The sequence below is a fragment of the Lithobates pipiens genome, unplaced genomic scaffold (assembly GCF_037356315.1).
Source record: "Lithobates pipiens isolate NorthernLeopardFrog02 unplaced genomic scaffold, aLitPip1_a1.2 Scaffold_8, whole genome shotgun sequence".
Taxonomy (NCBI): domain Eukaryota; kingdom Metazoa; phylum Chordata; class Amphibia; order Anura; family Ranidae; genus Lithobates; species Lithobates pipiens.
In genome coordinates this window covers 267,090,640-267,112,612 of record NW_027507903.1, presented here as the reverse complement: position 1 = coordinate 267,112,612, position 21,973 = coordinate 267,090,640, and the positions used below count along the sequence as shown (strand labels likewise).

Here is a 21,973-nt window from a genome sequence, read left to right as displayed (position 1 = left end):
TTAGCTATTCTTAAGAGCTGTAATTCCTAAACCCTTCTTCTGATTTGGATGTACATACCCTCAGATTAAACCTAAGAGTGTGTACTTTCAGCCCATATCCATTACATGCAGTATCTCACAAAAGTGAGTACACCCATCACATTTTTGTAAATATTTTATTATATCCGTGACGACACTGAAGAAATTTCTACAATGTAAAGTAGTGAGTGTAAAGCTTGTATAACAGTGTATAACTCAACACAGCCATTAATGTCTAAACCACTGGCAACAAAAGTGAGTCAAAATGTGCAGATTGGGCCCAATAAGCCATTTTCCCTCCCTCCCCGGTGTCATGTGACTTGTTAGTCTTACAAGGTCTCAGGTGTGAATGGGGAGCAGGTGTGTTAAATTTGGTGTTATCACTCTCACTCTCTCATAGTGGTCACTGAAAGTTCAACATGGCACCTCATGGCAAAGAACTCTCTGAGGATTAAAAAAAAAAACAATTTTTGCTCTACATAAAGATGACCTAGGCTATAATAAGATTGCCAAGACCCTGAAACTGAGCTGCAGCATGATGGCCAAGACCATACAGAGGTTTAACAGAACATGTTCCACTCAGAACAAGCCTTGCCATGGTCGACCAATGATGTTAAGTGCACGTGCTCAGCGTCATATCCAGAGTTTGTCTGTGTGAAATATAAATATGAGTGCTGCCAGCATTGCTGCAGAGGTTGAAGGGTTGGGGGGGGAGTCAGCCTGTCAGTGCTTAGACCATTCCCCTGTAAACTGCATCAAATTGGTCTGCATGGCTGTCATCCCAGAAGAAAGTCTCTTCTAAAGACGATGCACATGGAAGCCCGCAAACAGTTTACTAAGGACATGAATAACCAGAACCATGTCATGTGGTCTGATGAGACCAAGATAAACTTATTTGGTTCAGATGGTGTCAAGCATGTGTGGCGGCGACCAGATGAGGAGTACAAAGACAAGTGTGTCTTGCCTACAGTCAAGCATGGTGGTGGGAGTGTCATGGTCTGGGGCTCCATGAGTGCTGCCGGCACTGGGGAGCTACAGTTCATTGAGGGAACCATGAATGCCAACATGTACTGAGACATGCTGAAGCAGAGCATGATCCCCCTCCCTTCGAAGACTGGGCCGCAGAACAGTTTTCGAACACTCCTCCAAGATGACCTCTGCCTTGCTAAAGAAGCTGACGGTAAAGGTGATGGACTGGCCAAGGATGTCTCCAGACCTAAACCCTATTTAGCATCTGTGGGGCATCAAGCGGAAGGTGGAGGAGCGCAAGGTCTCTAACATCCATCAGCTCCATGATGTCCTTGTGGAAGAGGACTCCAGTGGAAACCTGTGAAGCTTTGGTGAACTCCATGCTCAAGAGGGTTAAGGCAATGCTGGAAAATAATGGTGGCCACACAAAATATTGACACTTTAGGCCAAATTTGGACATTTTCACATTTTTACTCAATTTTGTTGCCATTAATGACTGTGTGTTGAGTTATTTTGAGGGGACAGCAAATTTACATTGTTATACAAGCTGTACACTCACTAATTTCTTTAGTGTTGTCACATGAAAATATGTAATAAAATATTTTTAAAATGTGAGGGGTGTACTCACTTTTGTGGGATACTGAAAGTATAATTTGAATGTGTTTTGGTAAATAGCTGAAAAAAACTAAAACTGTGCCTATTTTCAAATATATTTGGACCTAACTGTGCATAAAGAAATCACCATTTACATATCTGTGCAGGACCTAGGTACACATTCGCATTTGAGTGTAAGCACGGGCAAAGGGGATTCTTTAACCACTTCCCGCCTGGCCTATAGCAGAATGAACGGGCGATGGTTTCTTTATCCTGACTGGGTGTCATATGACATCCTTCAGGATAACATGCCGCTGCGTGCCTATGGGGGCACGCATCGCGGCGATCGGTGGAGGCTCTTTACCACGTGATCAGCCATGTCCAATCATGGCTGATCACGATGTCAACAGGAAAAGCCGGTGATCGGCTTTTCGTCACGTGTGTCTGACAGGCGCGAGTAGAGGAGAGCCGCCGATCGGCGGCTCTCCTGACGGGGGAGGTCTGCGCTGATTGTTTATCAGCGCAGCCCCCCCCCCCCAGATGCCCACACTGGACCACCAGGGACTCCACTAGGATCACCAGGGAAGTGGGCAACATGTGGATGGCCAGGTATGTACCCCCTGGCCATCCACATGTGCAAATGATGCCCAATATGTGCCAGTCAGTGCCCACAAATGGGCACTGACTGGCACCATAATGTACCAATCAATGTCATCAGTGCCACCCATCACCCATCAATGCCTCCCATCAGTGCCACCCATCAGTGTCCAGCAGTGCCATTTATCAGTGCCCATCCATGCCACCTATCCGTGACATCCATAAGTGTCCATCAGTGCCGCCTATGAGTGCCCATCAGTGCCACCTATGAGTGCCCAGTAGTGCCACCTATGAGTGCCCATCAGTGCTGCATACCAGTGCCACCCATCAGTGGCTGTTAGTGCCACCTCATCAGCGCCACCTCATCGTTGCCCATCAGTGCTGCCTTATCAGTACCTGTCAGTGCAGCCATATCAGTGCCCGTCATTGAAGAAGAAAACTTATTTACAAAAAATGTTAACAGAAACGATCTTTCTTTCGATCTTTTTTTATTTGTTGAGCAAAAAATAAAATGGTAGAGGTGATAAAATACCACCAAAATAAAGCTCTATTGAGAGCTCCGCAGGACCTCCGACAATCTTCTGCCATCCTCCGCTCCGGATCGCCGTAAGTGCCCACAACGTATACCACCCTGCTCCTCGGGTGCTCCTCCACAGGCCTATCTGTGTTTGACAGCCATCTGCTGTCCGTGGATCGAAGGATTCGGTCCGTTTCGGCCGCTGTCAGCCGCCTCGCCGGGCGCCATCTTGCGGCCTACTAGGCCTCCATAATCCCCCGCCTTTCCTGCGGAGCCACCCGAGGGCCGCTCCGGCGGCGGATCCGGGCAACCCGGAGGGAGCGTACTCGGCCGCCGAATCGCTGCTCCCGCTGCACCTCTGCACACAGGAGTCTTCTGGGATCCCCTGCTCTGCATCCCTCCGGCATGGTGAGTCCCCTGTGGGGCTATCTGAACTCTCCTCTGCCTACTCCCCTCCACCTCCCCTCTCCACAACGTCAAGAGGACATCTTACTGGGCCACCTCTGGGGGTTTATGAGGACTGATACCCTTATCCCACTGCATCAGGCAACAATAGTCTCTGGCAGCCCTCTCCAGGCAAGACCCTGGCTCCGGCCTATGTTGGATCCTGGTGGCCATCTTGCTACACCCTGCTACACCCAGTTTCTCACAGCTCCCACTACCACAGACCCAGCTGGAGTATATATCCTGGGGAGTATCCCCTTCCACCTTGCCCTACAGGACCTGGGTCACTTAAAGGTCGGGTTCATTCTGTGGGACCACATATCCCAGCAGGCCCACAGATAGTAAACTTGCAGTTATCTTTCCACACCAACTTCAGCTCACCCCCTTCCAAAGAGGCCGCATACGCGGCTCGGAGCAAGATGGACGTTTGAATTCTTAGCTCTGCTCCGTCCGGGACTTCTGCCTATCCCCGAGGGCCGTTAACACCGCGATTCACTCCTTTTTTTTTATATATCACCCCTCAACCCGCAGAACCTTGGTGCATGCCGGCGAAGAAAAAAAAAGCACGGGGCATCGCTCAAAAGACCCTCACACAGTATCTTCTTCGCTCTCAGGAACAGTCCGGCATGGCGCAAGATGGCGCAGTCAGGGGAGGCCTCTCCCCGGGTCCCGCCACCTCTCCACGTTCGCCGTGTCCATCCGCACTTGCCCCTTCATCTAACAGTGAGTGCCCTGGCTCCCTCTCTAAAGCTGATCTAGAGCAAAGTTTGGAAACCATGTATAACAGATTGGCATCTAAATTCCAATCGGAACTTCACAAAACTTTACATGCCTTATCACAAGAAATCTCTGCCCTGGGAACCAGAACGGAGAGGTTAGAGACTAAGCATGATGAGTTGGCGATTGCTCATAATGACCTTAGCAGATTACATGAAGCACTATCCTCTTCGGTCAAGTTGCTGCAGACTCAGATCGAAGACCTCGACAACAGAAACAGGCGCAATAATCTGCGGAATTCCTGAGTCTGAGTCTGAGCTCATTCCTGTGGTGATTAGATTGTTTAAGTCCCTGCTCCCTGACCATGATTCCAACATGTTCAAATGTGATCGTATTCATAGGGCTCTTCGCCCCAAACCCCCTAGGGATGTCATCCTTTGCATGAAAGACTTTCTCGTTAAGGAAGAAATATTGAGAGCTGCCCGCAACAAGCAGAGGATAACCCTTGATGACCACTTTATACAGATTTTCCCTGATATTGCCCCGGCGACTTTGGAGAGGAGAAGGAACCTGAAGGAGATTACCACTGTCTTGCAATCTTCCCGTATCAGATACCGGTGGGGATTCCCGTTTCGCCTGGTGATCCCTCATAACAGCACAACATACTCCGCCACCACCATCCTGGAGGGTCAAGAGATCCTGGTAAAACTTGGCTTATTGGATGCCTCCGCGATTCACAGGCTACCCTCCACTCCCAGAGCTACACCTATTTGGCAAACACCCCCTACAAGGAGAGACAGACGAAGGATCCGGTATGATGTTGGAGAGCGTATGGAAGATAGCCCTCGTTAATGGTACCTTCTCTGGCCCATCTTGAGGTTCTATATGCGGTTAATACTGACTCCCAGAGGACATCCACGCTGTGTGTTTACTTTTAGTTTTCTCAAGAGATACTCCTTTTTTTTAGGGTTTTTTTATTTATTTTTTTCCTTCTCTCTCTTCCTCTTCCCCTTTTTTTTGGGGGGGGGGGGGAGGAGATGGGGAGGAAAAGCATACTTCCCCTAATGTTGTCTGCCCACTCCTCTGGCACTATGCATGTCCCTAGGAGCTGTGTCATGGCTCCCCTTCCTAGTGGTTGGTTGCTTCTCTGGTGGGTGCTCCCCACCATTGCGCAACCCTACTGGGTGCGAGACCTGGTCTCTCGTATGATTTTCTCTTTGATGTGGGAACTCTCTCCCACAGGCTACCACATCTGTTATTAATGTTGTTCCCCAAGACTATGTTAAAGGCTGGGATTGTTTTTTCAGAGGTTACTTTTATTTTTCTATGTTTTTTGGTTCTCTCTTATATTGGTCAATCATTTTTCAAATCCTACGATTCTTCTACAGCATATGTTCTTTTTATATTCCGGTTCTGTGATCTGAACATGCCCTCAGTGTTGCTGCATAGCTCCCTACTCATGTGGGCTTTGGAGGATGAAGTGGGGACTCCCCTGACGTTCTTGGACTTGGTGGACGAGTGCTCATCTGTGATCCCCTTCCCCCATCCCCTTATCAGATCTGATCCCCTGACTAGCCACGCATTACCTCATACGCCATGGCGATAACTTGTATTTCACACAACGTTAAAGGATTTAACTCCCCTTCCAAGCCGCGTAAAGCCTTTACCTTTTATAAACAGCTTGGAGCTAAAATCCTTCTTCTCCAAGAAACACATTTCTCCCGCTCCTCCCATCCCAAATTTTTCCATAAAGATTTCCCTCAAGCCTTTTACTCGCTCCACTCGTCCAAGACCAGGGGGGCCGCCATACTCCTCCACTCTTCCCTCCCGATGGAGGTTAAACAATTGTTCAAGGAGTCGTTATATGATTGTGAAAGGGGTTGTCCACAACAGGGAACTTACTATTGCTAGTGTTTATGCACCCAATGACGGCTCAGCAGCCTTTTTTAGGTCATTTTTTGAAACATTAGCGCAATACCACTCCCCCCATTTGATCATAGGTGGTGATTTTAACTCAGTAGCCAACGCCACTCTAGACCACTCGTCAACTACGGTTGTATCTAGAGCATTCCCGAAATCTCTCACTGGTGGCTTACAGGATCTTCAACTCACTGACACATGGAGGGCACATAATGTGGGTTGCAAGGAATTCACCTTTTTCTCCCATCCTCATAACAGTTATGCGAGATTAGACTACATATACACATCCCCAATCATACTCGCCAACTCTTTGGAGGCCTCCATCCACCCCTGTGTTTGGTCAGACCATCAGGTTACATCTTTCACTACAGGGTTTATTAGGCTTGCCCCCACACCCCACTCCTGGAGATTAAATTAATCCATTCTCTCTGACCCAGCAGTAGATTCCCAATTAGCTCAGTCTCTGGAGGACTATTTTTCTCTTAACGCCAGCCCAGACACTCAGCCCTCACTTCTCTGGACGGCGCATAAAGCCGTCATCAGAGGAAAAATTATTAGTATTTCTGCAGCCCGCAACAAGTCTAATAGACTTAGAATAGTGGAGTTAACTAGGGAACTAGATCATTTATATAAAAACACGTCTCTACTACACTTAGATTCCACCAGGCAATCCATCGAACAAAAGCGCCTAGAACTGGACTCCCTTTTGTCATCCAAGGTTGAAAAGTCACTCCGTTGGACTAAAGCCCGCAATTTACTATTTAATAACTCGGCATCAACTTTGTTTGCTAGAAGATTGGCTAACTCGATTCGCCCCCCTCATTTATACAGGTTGTCTAATAAAGACGGTTTTGTATCCTCACATCCCAGGGAGGTACTCAAAATCTTCGAGCAATTTTATACCAAACTCTTAGAGTCCCCCCACACTCTCCCCTCCCCTGAAGACTTGTCATGGCTACATGACATCCCCTTCCCGACTCTTTCCACCTCACAACTAGACGAACTCAATGCCCCTATCACAACTCCGGAAATCTTAGGGGTCATCAAATCACTGAAAACAGGCTCCGCCCCAGGCCCTGATGGCTTTTCGGCCCTTTATTACAAAAAATACTCCATGATCCTGGCCCCTAGAATGGCATACCTCTTTAACTCAGTCCTACTTGGCCATAGCTTCCCAGAGGAAATGTTGTTAGCCAACATGTCACTAATCCCGAAACCCAATAAGAATCATAATTTGCCCCAAAATTTTAGGCCTATCTCGGTTATGAACAATGATATCAAAATATTTAGCAGAGTTATAGCCGACAGACTAGCAAAGTTTATCCCCTCCTTGAAATCCCCCTTCCAATCTGGATTTATTCCACACCGCTTAATTACAGACAACATCCGCCTGGCAACAGACGTTATCCAAGATGCTAACCTATTTTCCCGCAAGCTCCTCCTGTTAAGCCTAGACATACAGAAGGCGTTTGACAGTGTTACATGGGATTACATCAACACAATCCTCCCACGCATGGGATTTCAGGGGAAATTCTTAGTAGGTTTCAAAGCCCTTTACGATAACCCTAGGACCCGCATAAAACTACCTGGCTGTTGCTCCGAATTCTTCCCCATAGGTAGAGGCACTAGACAAGGGTGCCCCCTTTCCCCTTTAATCTTTGCTTAGCCCTGGAGCCCCTAGCGATTGCCCTTTTGAGACATCCGGATATCACTGGTTACACTAATGCCCCGTACACACGAGCGGACTTTTCGACATCCAAACTCCGACGGACTGAGTCCGTCAGACTATCCGATCGTGTGTGGGCTGCAACGGACTTTAGCTTCGCTAAAGTCTGACGGACTTTAGAAATGAAGCATGCTTCAAATTTTCCCGACGGAACTCCGCCGGACCCGGTCCCCTTCGAATAATTCGCTCGTGTGTGTGCTACTCCGACGGACTAAAACCGACGCTAGGGCAGCTATTGGCTACTGTCTATGAACTTCCTACGTCGAATCCAGTCGTACGTCATCACGTTCGACTCCGTCGGAGTTTGGTGTGATGGTGTGTGGTCAAGTCCGTTCGGTCGAAAAGTCCGCCAGAACTCCGTCGGAACTCCGGCGGAACTCCTTTGGAGGTCTGTCAGACTTAATCCCTCTCGTGTGTACGGGGCATTAGGGTGACGAAATGTACAAATTTTGCATGTACGCAGATGACGTTTTGATGTTCATAACTAATCCCCATGTTTCACTCCCCAACCTTTTTTCGACACTGTCAAGTTTCGCGAAGGTCTCTGGTCTAGCCATTAATGTTTCCAAATCGGTAGCCCTTCCCATAGGTTTTGATCCCACTGATTTAGCCCTTATTAAACATAACTACTCCTTTACATGGGCCACCTCCCACATACCCTACCTGGGAGTGGGGCTGCCCGGAAATTTTCGTGACCTCTTTGGGGTTAATTATCCCCCATTGATTAGAAAACTTAAAAATACTATTAAAAGCTGGCTTTCTTTACATATCCCCTTTATAGGGAGAATCACTGCGCTCAAAATGGTCATCCTTCCCAGGCTGCTATATCTGTTTCGCTCCCTACCGGTTAGGCTTTCTAAATCTTTTCTCCTCAACCTTCAGTCCCATTTTAACAGATTCATTTGGAATAATAGGTCGCCCAGGTTTGCCAAGGGAGTCCTATACAGCTCTATGAGAAGTGGAGGCCTAGGGGTTCCTCAAATCTGGTTGTATTATCTTACCTGCAGATTTACGCAACAAGCACAATGGTCGATCCCTAATTCCAGAGTTCCTTGGGTGCGTTTTGAGAGTGATTCGATAGCACGCTTTTATCTCCCTGGCCTTATGTGGTCAACCCATCGACCTCACTCAACCTTATGCACGCTTAACACTATGGTTGCAGACAGCCTGCAACTGTGGCATCGCTACAAGCACAAATACAACCTCACTTCGGAGAGCTCTGTGGGCGCCTCTTACCTGGGCGATCCTAGGTTCCCCCCAGCCTATCTCCATCCTGAGTCTTTCAGATTGTGGGTTCAATGCAAGCTTACTCAGTTAAGGGACTTCGTGACGGGTTCTGATTTCATTCCCTTCTCAGTATTACAGACCCAGCACCAACTCCCCGACAGTGAACTTTTCAGATACCTGCAAATCCGTCACTTCTTTCTCTCCCATTACAGACTCCGGTCCCAGGTCCAACTCACCATCTTTGAGGATTTATGTTTTAACTTCCCACGCCAAAAAGGCCTGATTTCCCTGATCTATAAAGCTCTAGAGGGACTTACAATGGTTCAGACTCTGAAGTATAGATCACAATGGGAACAGGAGCTTGCACTAGGGGCCGGTGTTGTGGACTGGGAGGAGGGATGGGACAACATGTGTAAATGCACCAGATCCTTAACAATTAGGGAAACGGCTATTAAAGTAATTACTAGATGGTACTACACTCCGGTACGTTTGCACAAGATTTATGTTCATACATCCCCCAACTGTTTTAGAGGTTGCAATCACCAAGGCACCTTCGTTCACATTTTTTGGGAATATAAGCGGATTCGGCCAGTTTGGCAGGAGATTTTGAGATTGATAGACAAGCTCGCTGGTCGTGCGATGTCCCTTACTTACCACCACTGTCTTCTCTTCCAAACCCCACAGGACACCCCTAAACCTCTAATGAGGCTCGTCCATTCCATCTCTGTTTCTATGCTATGGACTATAGCGTTACATTGGAAGTCCTCTTCGATCCCTTTATCTCAGGTTCTCTCACGCATTGATCAAGTAATTCTGACTGAAAAGATTTTCCATACTTTACAGGACACGACTCATATATATGACCTAAAGTGGAACCCATGGTTCCTATTTAGATTCCAAAAATGATCACACCGGGGATTTTTTTTTTTCTCTTGCCTATCTGAAAAAAAAAGAACCAAGGAATAAAAAATTTAAAAAAAGAATTCTATTTTTATTATTTTTGTTTTTTTTTTCTCTCACTTTTCTTTCTTTCTAGACTTCTGTTGCCTTATGAGTTTATGTGAAATCTTCATTAATATCTGTAAAATATTGTAATTAGAAATAGATCTCATTTGCCTGGCATCTATGAATGCCAGGTAAAATGCCTCCCCCCCCCCAGGGGTAAGAACAGACAATGCGGGGCCGAGACTTGTATACACCATATGGAGAGCCACTCCCATTGTTCTACACCTACTCACTTCAAAGGAACCCATGCCAGGGTATGCAATGAAGGGAGGCAACCATAATCAATTGCTAAGTTCCTGGGGAAATCCAATTAAATCTTCTTCCTAGTCACAAGGATTTGCATGAAAGGGGGCCGACTTATGTAGTGAGCCCTCCAATCATGATCCAAGCTAAGGCAGCCAATGGGGAATCAGCATGAAGGCATTTACCCAAAGCCAAGGGGAGGGAACTGTCTCTTTCTTGGGAACCAGTGGTCAAGAGTGGAACACTGTAAGGATGGGTAATTATGGTTAAGGTGTTGCTTGTAACTAAATATGCTTGTATGCTTGTGACTAAATATACTGTCTTAGAGAATATACTTTGTATTCCTGCATGTTAATATTATATTTCAACCTAGTATTTTCTTCCTTGATGTAAGACCATAGATAGAGATTTGTGTGTTAGCTAGACTTTCAACTACTTTTAATAAATGGTGTTATGTTAAACCTTTCTTTCCCTTGTCAATAGAATTCTCTTTTAAACCCATATCATATCTGCTGATTAATAAATCAGAAATATAGATTTTAAAGGTTAACACTTCTCATTTCTTTCTTTGTGTTGTCTATTCTTATACATTACAAATATGAAGGTCAGGACATTGAATATTTTTGCTTTCCCTCTATTACAATTTTTCATTGGATGTAAGATCTATGCCACTGTAGAATCCTATGGTCTGTTCGCCATTTTATTATAATCTTGTCATCCAACTGCATATGATGTATATGTAATTTGATCCTTTTTACTGACGCTGTTTTCTATTTATCGCTTTAATAAACCTTTTTGAAAACAAAAAAATAAAGCTCTATTTATGGGAACAAAATGATATTGGGTACAGTGTAGCATGACCGTGCAATTGTCATTCAAAGTGCGACAGAGCTGAAAGCTGAAAATTGGTCTGGGCAGGAAGGTGTCTATGTGCCTGGTATAGTGGTTAAAAAAAAAATTATATATATATATTTTTTTAAACTTTCTCTTTTTTTATCAACTTTATTGCGCTCATAAAAAAATTACTACATCCCTTGTGATAGCATGAGCAGCAACAGATACTCTTTATTGAGAGATCTGGGGTCCATTAGATCCAAGATCTCTCCTCTGCTCTCAAACGCATCTTATTCAAATGAGACTGGTGATGGGAGGGGGTCCCCTTTTGCGCCCTGTTAAAGTGATTGTGCTGTGATCCTGGTATCCCTGCTACCCATCATCTACCCACCTATCGTCTGTGCACATACGGCAGTTGGAAAGTAGTTAGATAAAAGCTGAAGTCCTAAGGACATACATTTAAATATACTCAGTGCCCATTTTATTTCTTATGCCTGTCCATTAAAGTTGTGGTCATCAACTGTACTTACAGTATTTGATCACCCCTGCGGTTTTTATTTTTTGCGCTATAAACAAAAATACAGCTACAATTTTGAAAAAAAAATGCATAATTTCTTGACTTTTCGTTATAATAAATATCCCCCAAAAATATATAAAAAAACATTTTTCTCTCAGTTTAGGCCGATACGTATTCTTCTACATATTTTTGGTAAAAAAAATCACAGTAAGCGACTATTGATTGGTTTGCACAAAAGTTATAGCGTTTACAAAATAGGGGATAGTTTTATGGCATTTTTATTAATAATTATTTTTTTTTACTAGTAATGGCGGCGATAGCAATTTTTATTGTGACTGCGACATTATGGCGGACACATCGGACATTTTTGACACATTTTTGGGACCATTGTCATTTATACAGCAATCACTGCTATACAAATGCAGTAATTCCTGTGTAAATGACACTGACAGTGAAGGGGTTAACCAGTGGGTGGCAGTGTAGGGGTTAAGTGTTCCTAGGGGCGCGCTAAACCTTCTTAACCAGACCAGTTTTCAGCGCTCTCACATTTTGAATGACAATTACTCAGTCATGCAACACTGTACCCATATGACATTTTTGGCCGTTTTTTCACACCAATAGAGCTTAATTTTAGTGGTATTTAATCGCTAGCTGACCAGCCGCCACAGTTTGCGGCAGCATGGCTCAGCTTCGCAAATCGCCATTATGCTATGTGGGTAGCATAAACGTCCATTAGGGGGCGCTTGCGTGCCCCCCCTCAAGCCGGGCAGTCTCGATCACCGCTGGGCTCCTGCGATCGCTCGGGGCACACAGAGAACCGGGAGCTGTGTGTGTAAACACACAGTTTCCGGTTCTCTGAGCAGTGAATTGACAGAACATCTGTTCATACAGAGTATGAACAGTGATCTGTTAGTTTCCCTGCACAGTCCCCTCCCCCCTTCAGTTAGAACAATCCCTAGGATACATATTAACTCCTTCACTGCCCCCTAGTGTTAACCAGTTCACTGCCAGTGACATTTGTACAGTAATCAATGCAATTTTATCGCTCTGATCACTGTATTAGTGCCAATGGTCCCAAAAAATGTGTCAAAATTGTCCGTGTCCACCATAATGTCGCAGTAATGATAAAAACGCTGATTGCCGCCATTACTAGTAAAAAAAATATATATATATAAAAAAAAATGCCATAAAACTATCCCCTATTTTGTAGACGCTATAACTTTTGCAAAAACCAATCATCATACACTTATTGCTATTTTTTGTTACCAAAAACATGTAGAATAATACGTTCTTTATATATTTTTGGGGGATATTTATTATAACAAAAAGTTAAAAATAATGCATTTTTTTTTCAAAATTGTGAGATTTTTTGTTTATAGCGCAAAAAATAAAAACTGCAGAAGTGATCAAATACCACCAAAAGAAAGCTCTATTTATGGGGAAAAAAAGGGCGTCAATTTTGTTTGGGAGCCATGTTGCACAAACGCGCAATTGTCAGTTAAAACGACGCAGTGCCGAATCGCAAAAAGTGGTCTGTTCTTTGGCCAGCCAAATGGTCCGGGGCTTAAGCGGTTAATCACCACTGGGATTTTTATTTTTTGAGCTATAAATAAAAAAAGACCAACAATTGTGTAACAAAAAATGCATTTTTCTTAGTTTCTGTTATCAAATTGCACAAATTAGTAATTTTTCTTCATAAATTTTATCCAAAATTTATACTGCTACATATCATTGGTAAAAATAAGTCAAATTAGTGTATATTATTTGGTTTGTGTGAAAGCTATAGCGTCTACAAGCTATGGTGCAAATCACTGAAAATTGATCACAACTGATGTACTGATGGCCTATCTCATTTCTTGAGTCCCTGAAATGTCAGGAAAGTACAAATACCCCCCAAATTACCCCTTTTTGGAAAGTAGACACATTCCAAGCTATTTAGTAAGAGGCATGGTGAGTGTAATTTGTTTTGTAATCTTTCCCACAATTCTTTGCAAAATTAAGATTTTTATTTTATGTTCTTTTATTTACAAAATTGGCATGTTAACGGATTATTTCTCTCACGTGGCATATGCATACCACAAATGACACCCCAAAACACATTTTGCTACTCCTCCCGAGTATACCGATCCCACGTGTGAGACTTTTTCACAGTCTGGCCACACAGAGAGGCTCAACATGCAGGCAGCACCATCAGGCATTCTAGGAGCATAAATTACACCTGGCACTGTAGAACACTGATGAGGCACTGATATGGCATGGATTGGGGCACTGATATGGCATGGATTGGGGCACTTCTGGGCACTCATCTGGCATGGATTGGGGCACTGCTGGGCACTCATCTGGCATGAATTGGAGCACTCATCTGGCACTGCTGGGCACTCATCTGGCATGGATTGGGACAATCATCTAGCACTGCTGGGCACTCACCTGGCACAGATGGGGCACTGACCTGGCACTGATGGACACTCATCTGGCACGGATTGGGGCACTGATCTGGCACTGCTGGGCACTCATCTGGCACAGATTGAGGCACTCATCTGGAGCGGGGACACTGGTACTGTAAGAAAAGTACCTGAAGCAGCCTCACGTTGCAGCTTCTCCCTACTCTGCTCACACGATCGGTGTGAGCAACGGAGAGAACCGGACATGACGACGCTTTGTTTACATTGATCACTCTGTTGTTGGACAGAGCGATCATGTGGTAAAGGGCCACGGTCATTTGCCCTTTACTGCAATTCGTGACCGGACAGCCCCTTGTGCGCGCTAGACCACGAGTTATCTAGCCACGCTGTAGCCCTCATTTGGCTATAGCGCAGTGGTTAACTGGTTAAACAGTACTGACTGGCATATTCAAGGTTTTTGATATATTTTTATATCCTTTTCCATCTTTGTAAAGTTTCATTACCTTGTTACGCAGGTTTTTTGACTGTTCTTTTCTACCTTCTCATGGCTCAGTGTCTAGCCTGCTTAGTGCATCTATGTGAGAGCTAACAAACTCATTGACTATTTATACACAGACACTAATTGTGATTTAAAAAGCCACAAATGTGGCAAATCAACATTTAATTTCCAATTTACCCTGTGCGTGCCACCTTCTGTCTGTACCAAGGCCAAACATTCCATTGGGAGCAAAGATCAGGAACTTGTCTTTGATAGCCCTGCAACTTTTTATCATTTGGGTGATTTCTGTTATCATTATGATTTAAAAAGGATGCAAAAAACTATGTGATAATAAATGGCTTCATGTGATTGCTATCCTTAAATAAACAACAGTTTTTTTGGCATGATCAGTCATATTTCCAATATTAATGACAACATTTCACAATTTCTGCCAGGGTATGCAAACTTTTGAGCATGACTGTACTTATGCATTCACATTTGCGTGTGAGCATGGAAGGACAGGGCGCCTTTACATTTTTTTTATGTCATTATTTTATTTAAAACTTTTATTTCACACGGCTCCTTTATTTATTTTAGCAACCTTTATTTCTTTCACAGGGTTAGCTGCTGTTGGTGCACACAAAGTTTTTTTCTTTTTTGGTACATTTTTGTTAGCAGCGTGGGAGTATAATTTATGTTAAAAAAAAAAAGTCCAGACTTGCATAGAGAAACTGCCACTTCTCAGGTGTGTGAGCAAAACACCGAAAAGCTAGTAAATAGTAAGTAGCTCATCATGTTTGACTTGCATAATTGCAAATGAACACAGCCGTGGCCTGTCATACATATCAGAAGCAGCTTTAATTTGGTCTCTCTTGCTGGCTGGTCCTAGGGAATTGGTTCATAAAGCCACTCAAATTGATCCCAATTAAAATCATATTTACCCATTTCTCTCTCCTGTCACTTTTCTCTGTGGAAAAAAAATAAAAATAAATATATATATATATATATATATATATATATATATATATATATATATATATATATTTGCTCTATTTTTTGTTTCAGTTAAAAAATAAAAATAAACATTGCATACTTATTTTCTTAATGTGGACCATTTATTTTTCTTATATCTACAGGATAAAATTCTCCATATACGTCCCACTGTCCCTTCGAAGAAAAAAAAAAGTACACAACAATTAGACATCAAAACACAACAGATGTCCAACAAACTGGCAATCATTCCAGTAATAGAGTGATTATCCCATTATATTTGTTTAATTGCTAACTTTTATAAAGGAAGCTAAAAAAAGCAAGAAAGAAAATGCTGCCAAAAAATATATATATTTGCTATATGTACACTATACACAAAATGCCCCTAGAATGCTCTGATTTCCTGCCTAAAGGATTGGCTCACTACTTTTCCAAAAAGTATGCACATAGTTTGAAGCGAAATGAAAGGTTTCCTCTGCAATATAAAATTAATTTTCAATTAGAAAATTTCCTTTTTTACTAAATAGATGCTGGGAATGCGTACAGTAAAGGGCACAGGTATTGTAGTGTAGTGTACACAACACTTTATATGCAGGCTACCTTTAGGTGATTGGACACTGGCAGAAACTTTGCTAGGGCTGCCCTTAGTGCACCCTATAACCTCACCTACTCCTTGATACTCCAGTTTTTTTTCTAATGGCTTTATCATCTTCCCACCAGCTGTGAGCATATATGCAGCCTCTCAGTGGGTGGGCTTTAATTCCAAGAGAACGCATATATGCAGCTCTATGTAAACACATTACTGTGCTTGCCCCCTGCGCACATCCAGCACAATAACCGAAAGGTACTGGAAAAGTCCTGATGCATACTTGCAATCAGAAGCTTTCCGATCATGTGACCTCTATGGATACCAATCACAGTGGTCACATGATCGTAATGCTCACCTCCGCCTCCTGGAATATGGAACCTCTTAAAGGGCCAGGAGGTGGCAGCTGGAAGGAGTTAATGGACCTGTTCTCCTCTGGAGAAGTATATATATTTTTAAAACCATTTACTTTTTTCGTTGATGCTTCCATAATGATCTGATTGCTTCTTGCTCTGGGCAATCTATCAGTTTCCGAATTGGTAATCCTCATTGTGCCACTATGTGGAGCTGGCCTGTAATGTTTTGTTCAAGCATCGGTTTCTGCATTAGGTGCTCACGAAGTGCGATGGTGTGGTTATCCACAGGTTGCCCTACAGTGTCCAGGGCCATGGTTAAATTCAATGATTCTCAGACCCTGATAACCCCTATGGGAGGTATGTTTACCGTGATGATTAAAGGTTGGATTGCGTAAACCCAGTGTCATGGATAAGGTAACACAGGATTTCCCTGTATATTAACACCAGTGGTTTGATAGGTATTAACGTTGTTGTCATAACCCCTGCCATTTTGACTCTAATGTTCCTCAAAACACCACTCAGGGTGATTGCTGTTCTCTTGTCTCAGAGCATAGTCATATTATGGCACATTGCTCCCCTCATATAGCTCTGGCCACACAGGCCAGTGTGAATTGTAGCGGCAGAATTTAGAGATTCCTGCTGGCTCTGAGCAGCTAGGTGCAGCTGCCAGCCCCATTCATTATAACGACAGCGATTACCTGGACATACTTTGGGAGCAAAAAGATCAGGAACTTGTCTTGGATAGCCCTGCACTCTTAGAACAATTGCAGCAGAAGCCCTCAGCCTTGTTTTTTTTCTACACTAGGGAATGTACAGTAATTTACCAAATCTCTATCCCTTATCTTGTACTGTTGCAGGACTTTGGGGCTAAAAGCTTAGTCTGTTGAACCTGCTTGTTAGAAGAGTCTTCTATGCATACCTTTTGATGTTAAACACCTGTTTGGGGAATTCCTTGATCAATTCATCAAGGAAGTCACTAGGGATTAGGTACTGCTACCCCACAAGAAAAAGCCTAATTTTCCTACTCTTAGGACCACTACTTCTGCCCAGCTAAAGGAACCTTTTTGCTCTGTCCAGGCATCAACCTTAAAACCAAGGATTAAGACTTCCTTTGGTCACTAGCTCTGGACGCCTAAGTTCACCAAGCCTGTCCAAAAAAGCTCTTCACAATGAAGGGGCGTCCTCACTCCTTGGAGTGGGGGAAAACTATTGGCATTTGCACCAGTATGGATCATAGATGTCCTTGATCTGTGGGTCCAATATGTCATTTCATAGGGGTAAAAAATAGAGTTTCTATCTCTGTCCCCTCTGCTTTTTATCTGCCAGCTTCAGTCCAAAAGAATGCAGCTTTAATGACTGCCTTGCACCAACTACAGGCACGTGGAGTGGTTGTAACAGTTGAAATACGGTTTCAAGATTTCTATTCAAATGTATTCTTGACCCCAAAACCAAAATGGGGGCATCTGCCCAATACTGGACTTATGTACTAAAATTCTGGATGAAATCCATGAGATCTATCATAACTTCTCTGAGACAATGGGTGTTTCTGGCATTAGTAGACACAGAAGCTGGCTATCTACACATCCCCATCTTACCTCTGTCCTGCTCCAAAACATAACAAGGAATTAACCTTACACTGAATAAATGCGGTCAATTGTTAGGGTCTACTTGGCAGCCACAGCCTCTGTTTGCAAGGCTGCGTCCCTTTTTGTACTGCCTGGCAGTCCTCATAGAGAGCATCCTGCTTTACCATTACCATGTTAATCAGACAACTTATTTCCAGGGCTTGCATCCTTCAGCAAAGGGTTCCTCGCTTGCCACTTCTTAGAAACCTTATTTTGGATAGAGTAGGAAAGGGTTAGAACACCTATCAAGTTATTTTTTTCTATTTGTGTCCCAGTGGGGAGATTTCCTTCCACTTCCTGTCTTGGAGATGTGAGAGGATATGATAGGAAATCTCAAATTAAGGGGAATTCCTCTCTTAGTTATTTGTGCCTTATGTATGATTACTGAAACCTTTTATTCTGGTGACAGCTCCAATTTTTGGGGTTTCTCTTTACTTTCTGTTTCATTGACAGTGGTCACCAGGACATTTTGAATAGTTTATCTCCCCAGTGGCGGCACAGATGGCAAAGACTGATTGAGGTTTCAACCCATTCCTATGCTATCCAAAACAAAACAAATAAAAACCTTTGCCCTCTATATACATTTTAACTTTCCATAATTACCGATCTGTGTATTAACATCTTTTAAATTTTGTAACTAGTTGGTTTTGCGTGATTGCATTGTGAAATAAAAGTACTGCACAATAGAAGCCTCTGAAATTGCATGGCTTTGATGTATGGGTGTTTCTTTTTTTTTTAGTGCTGTGTGACCTAGGTTTTCCAAATGACTGATCACAAGCTATGAGTTATTTTCATAGTTGCTAACAACTATTGTGTGTGCCTGTGTATTGTAAGGTAGGCGTTCTAAGTGCGGTGTTCATCGTTTAACTAAAGGAAATGCTGATATCTGCCTCCACTGATATCAATGAATTGCACATGAACATAAACAGTGAGTTAAATCTCTTACTACCAGGTAATTTAAAGAGGAAGTAAACCCTGATGGGTTTACTTCCTCTTTGATTCCCTGCAAAGGTAAAGCATAATGGACTACTATGCATCGCATAGTAGCCCATTATGTGTCACTTACCTGACACAGGAGCCAGCGATGTCACCGCTGTCCCCTTTAGTCCGGCGCATCCATCTTCTTGGTGGGTCTCACCGCTCCGCCGCTGTCATTCGGCAAAGCCACGTGACGTCACTCCCGCGCATGCGCACGGGAGCCGCCACATGCGGCATATCGCCATTGACGGGTGCCGCGCTCAGTGCGCCTGCGCACCGCTGTCTACGGCGCATGCGCCGTAGACAGCGGTGCCTGTCTTTCAGCAAATATCTCCTAAACCGTGTAGGTTTAGGAGATATTTTTTGGACCTACAGGTAAGCCTTAATCTAGGCTTACCTGTAGGTCAAAGTCTGTTGTAAGGGTTTAAAACCACTTTAAATCTCATGCGTAGTGGAGTCATAAAACCTTCTTTGTCATGGAGGGTCAGGGGAAGTTTTGGTCACACTGTAGCAAAGAAGACTTGTCCATGTGGTAAAGACCTCATCATAACCTTGTGGTCTGGTAAATTCACTAATTTGTGTCTTCATGATTTAGTTTGAGTTCTTTTCTTTACCCGTTAATATAACAGTGCAATCATTAAATCTTTTTTAGGAGAACATTGCCTGGTCTGGATTGGTGAAGCTGTTTGACCCTGTGAAATCCCCGAGATGTTATGCAGTGCTTTCACTGAAACAACCATAAGGTTGCAGTGTGTGGCTTAAGTTGAATTTCTGTATAGTCTAAATAAATTGTGTATATCTTAGAGATTTGATATGTGTTTATCCTCATAAGTGTGTGTAAAGGTTATTTTTATTATGCTCAATTGTACCTCAGTAATTGCATGTCATTTTGATAAAAGCCAATACATAAAATGTTTATTCTGTTTAAGTCTGAAGACCACACTTTTTTAAGGTGGGCACAAAGGATTATGCAATATAAACTAATCCTTTGACTTTTATTATTGGCAAAAACATTAGCAGCTCAATCAAAAAAAGTTGAAAAGATGGGCTCTACTGAAAGTTTTCAGTTCTTTCTACACAGTTATTCTGATGTATATAACTTCCTAAAAAAAATCAGGTTCATTGCCTGTGGCACCAGACACCAGCTGTTGTTTTCACACAAGACATCTGGTTGCTAAGGGCAAGGGCTTTACGTTTATGTTACCCTAGTTTTCATATATCAGATGTTATGAGTACATATTCAGAACTATTTTATTACTTGCTATATTTTATTTTATATGTGTTTTCTGTATGTTATCAAAGCAATAGATACCTAATTATTCTGCAAATTTGGTCAAGCTAAGATATTAAGAATTGACTTTAAAATTGTTATAAATAGTGCGCCCACACACATTGTATATCAAGCCTAAATTGGTGTTAGCAGCTAATCAGAATTCATTTCACTGGTTCAGCTGTGGTAAATTGAATTCCCGATTTTTGCTATGCATTGCTGCATTTTGGAGCAGTGCACTGTTTCAAGGACCGGTCTAATAGTTATTTCTTGAACTCACACACATATACCTAATCCATATTTTCAATGATTTCCATTATTTTTTAATATGTTGTCTTTTATGAATTGGTAATATGTAATTTAGATGTGAATTTATATTCTAATTTTACACCAGAGGCCAATTTTACATGCTGAATTTATTGACCTTACTTCAATGGACTTAAAGAGGAACTTCTGTCCCCCCTCTGGCTCATATTTGATATTCTGGTGCTTGTGTGCATGTGCTGAAAGGCTTTGTCTGACCTTCGGGCCCTGGCAAAGCCCTATGGCAAATCTGCCCATGTGAAGAGGGAAATTCCTGGACATATGCACACTGGCTGGGACCTAGTTTTAAAAGCTTGCACAGGAGAGCGCTGGCATGTGTGCAGATGTGCCGTAGGGCTCTGCTAAAACCTGAAACCCTGCAGCAAATCAGCGCACACAAAAAATCCAGTAGGCAGTGTGGGTGAGCATTATTCTCAACCCGGTGAGAAAGAAAGGAGTTCTGCAGTTTAGCACAAGAGGTTGGAAAACTTTACAAAACTAAATTATGGGGGGGGGGGGGGGTGAAAATAAGATGACTGGGGCGAAGGTCTGGTTTGATTAAATTAACCAAATCACATCTTTTTTGTTTTTTAGATGTTGGATTTTTTTAAAGCAGCCTCCACCATATAACTTGCTTAATTTAATTAATACACCTATTTGCCTACTTGCTAACATTTTTTAGTGGTTTTAGATGTTTTTATGTGTCTACAAATAATAAAGTAATTTACTATATTGTGGTATTGCAGCTTACTCTTTGAAGCATCTAGTTCAACCTACAAAAGGGAAAAAGAATCATACAATCCCATATAAACAATCCTACACCCTCAGTTGATCCAGAGGAAGGCAAAAAAAAAACAGTAAAGCATGATCCAATTTGCTCCAGCAGGGAAAAAAAATCCTTCCTTATCCCCCAAGAGGCAATCAGATATTCCCTGGATAGACTTTACCTAAAAATGTTAGTATCCAGTTATATTATGTACATTTAGGAAAGAATCTAGTCCTTTTTCAAAGCAAAAAAAATGGAATAATGACTGAAGTGCTAAAAGTAAATAGCAATAAATATTGTGTGTCTTACATAAAGTAGATACTCCAGCGATAATCAAATCCTCAATATAATATAACAGTCCCCATAAAGTACAATGTGCTAACAAGCACCTTGTGAATCCTGATAGCAATAAGTGAATAATACAAAATAAAGTGCAATGTGCTAAAAATAGTGTCCCTGTAACAATCACTGGATTAGTGAACAATGTGGCAGTCCATTATATGAACACACAACCTTCATTCTGATCCACCATTGTGCATATAACCAAAAATTCTTGTGCTGACCTCCAAGTTGAGCCCTCACCGTAAGGCTTAATAAAAAGCACTTGTGACAATAATAGGATTTTTTCGTCATACTTGCGTGTATATGTAAATGATTTTGGACAGATTCAGACAGATTTAAAATAGTAACAGTATTCAGTCATATAAAATAATGACCAAAGTTGATACTCAAATTCAAAAGCTTGAACAAATTCTTGTGCTTCTTCGGGGCTGTTCACATGCATCTATATCATTGTCCAAGTTATAAAGAGATGTAACATTAGTATCAAAAATAAAGAATAAACAACAATTTGAGCAATCAACAATACCAATATTTAACAACGTTTTTCAT

General features: G+C 42.7%; 1 protein-coding gene across 3 annotated transcripts in view; it reads left to right on the top strand.

Annotated features, from left to right (window-relative positions):
- The window catches only part of METTL25 (methyltransferase like 25), a 403,498-nt gene extending 383,827 nt beyond the window's left edge, over nucleotides 1–19,671 (top strand). For all 3 annotated transcript variants that reach the window (XM_077471886.1, XM_077471887.1, XM_077471885.1), the window contains one exon: nucleotides 19,396–19,671. In XM_077471886.1, coding sequence (XP_077328012.1) covers nucleotides 19,396–19,485 — 90 coding nt within the window. In that variant the 3' untranslated portion in view covers nucleotides 19,486–19,671. The remainder of the gene's footprint in view (nucleotides 1–19,395) is intronic.
- Nucleotides 19,672–21,973: the final 2,302 nt, after the last annotated feature.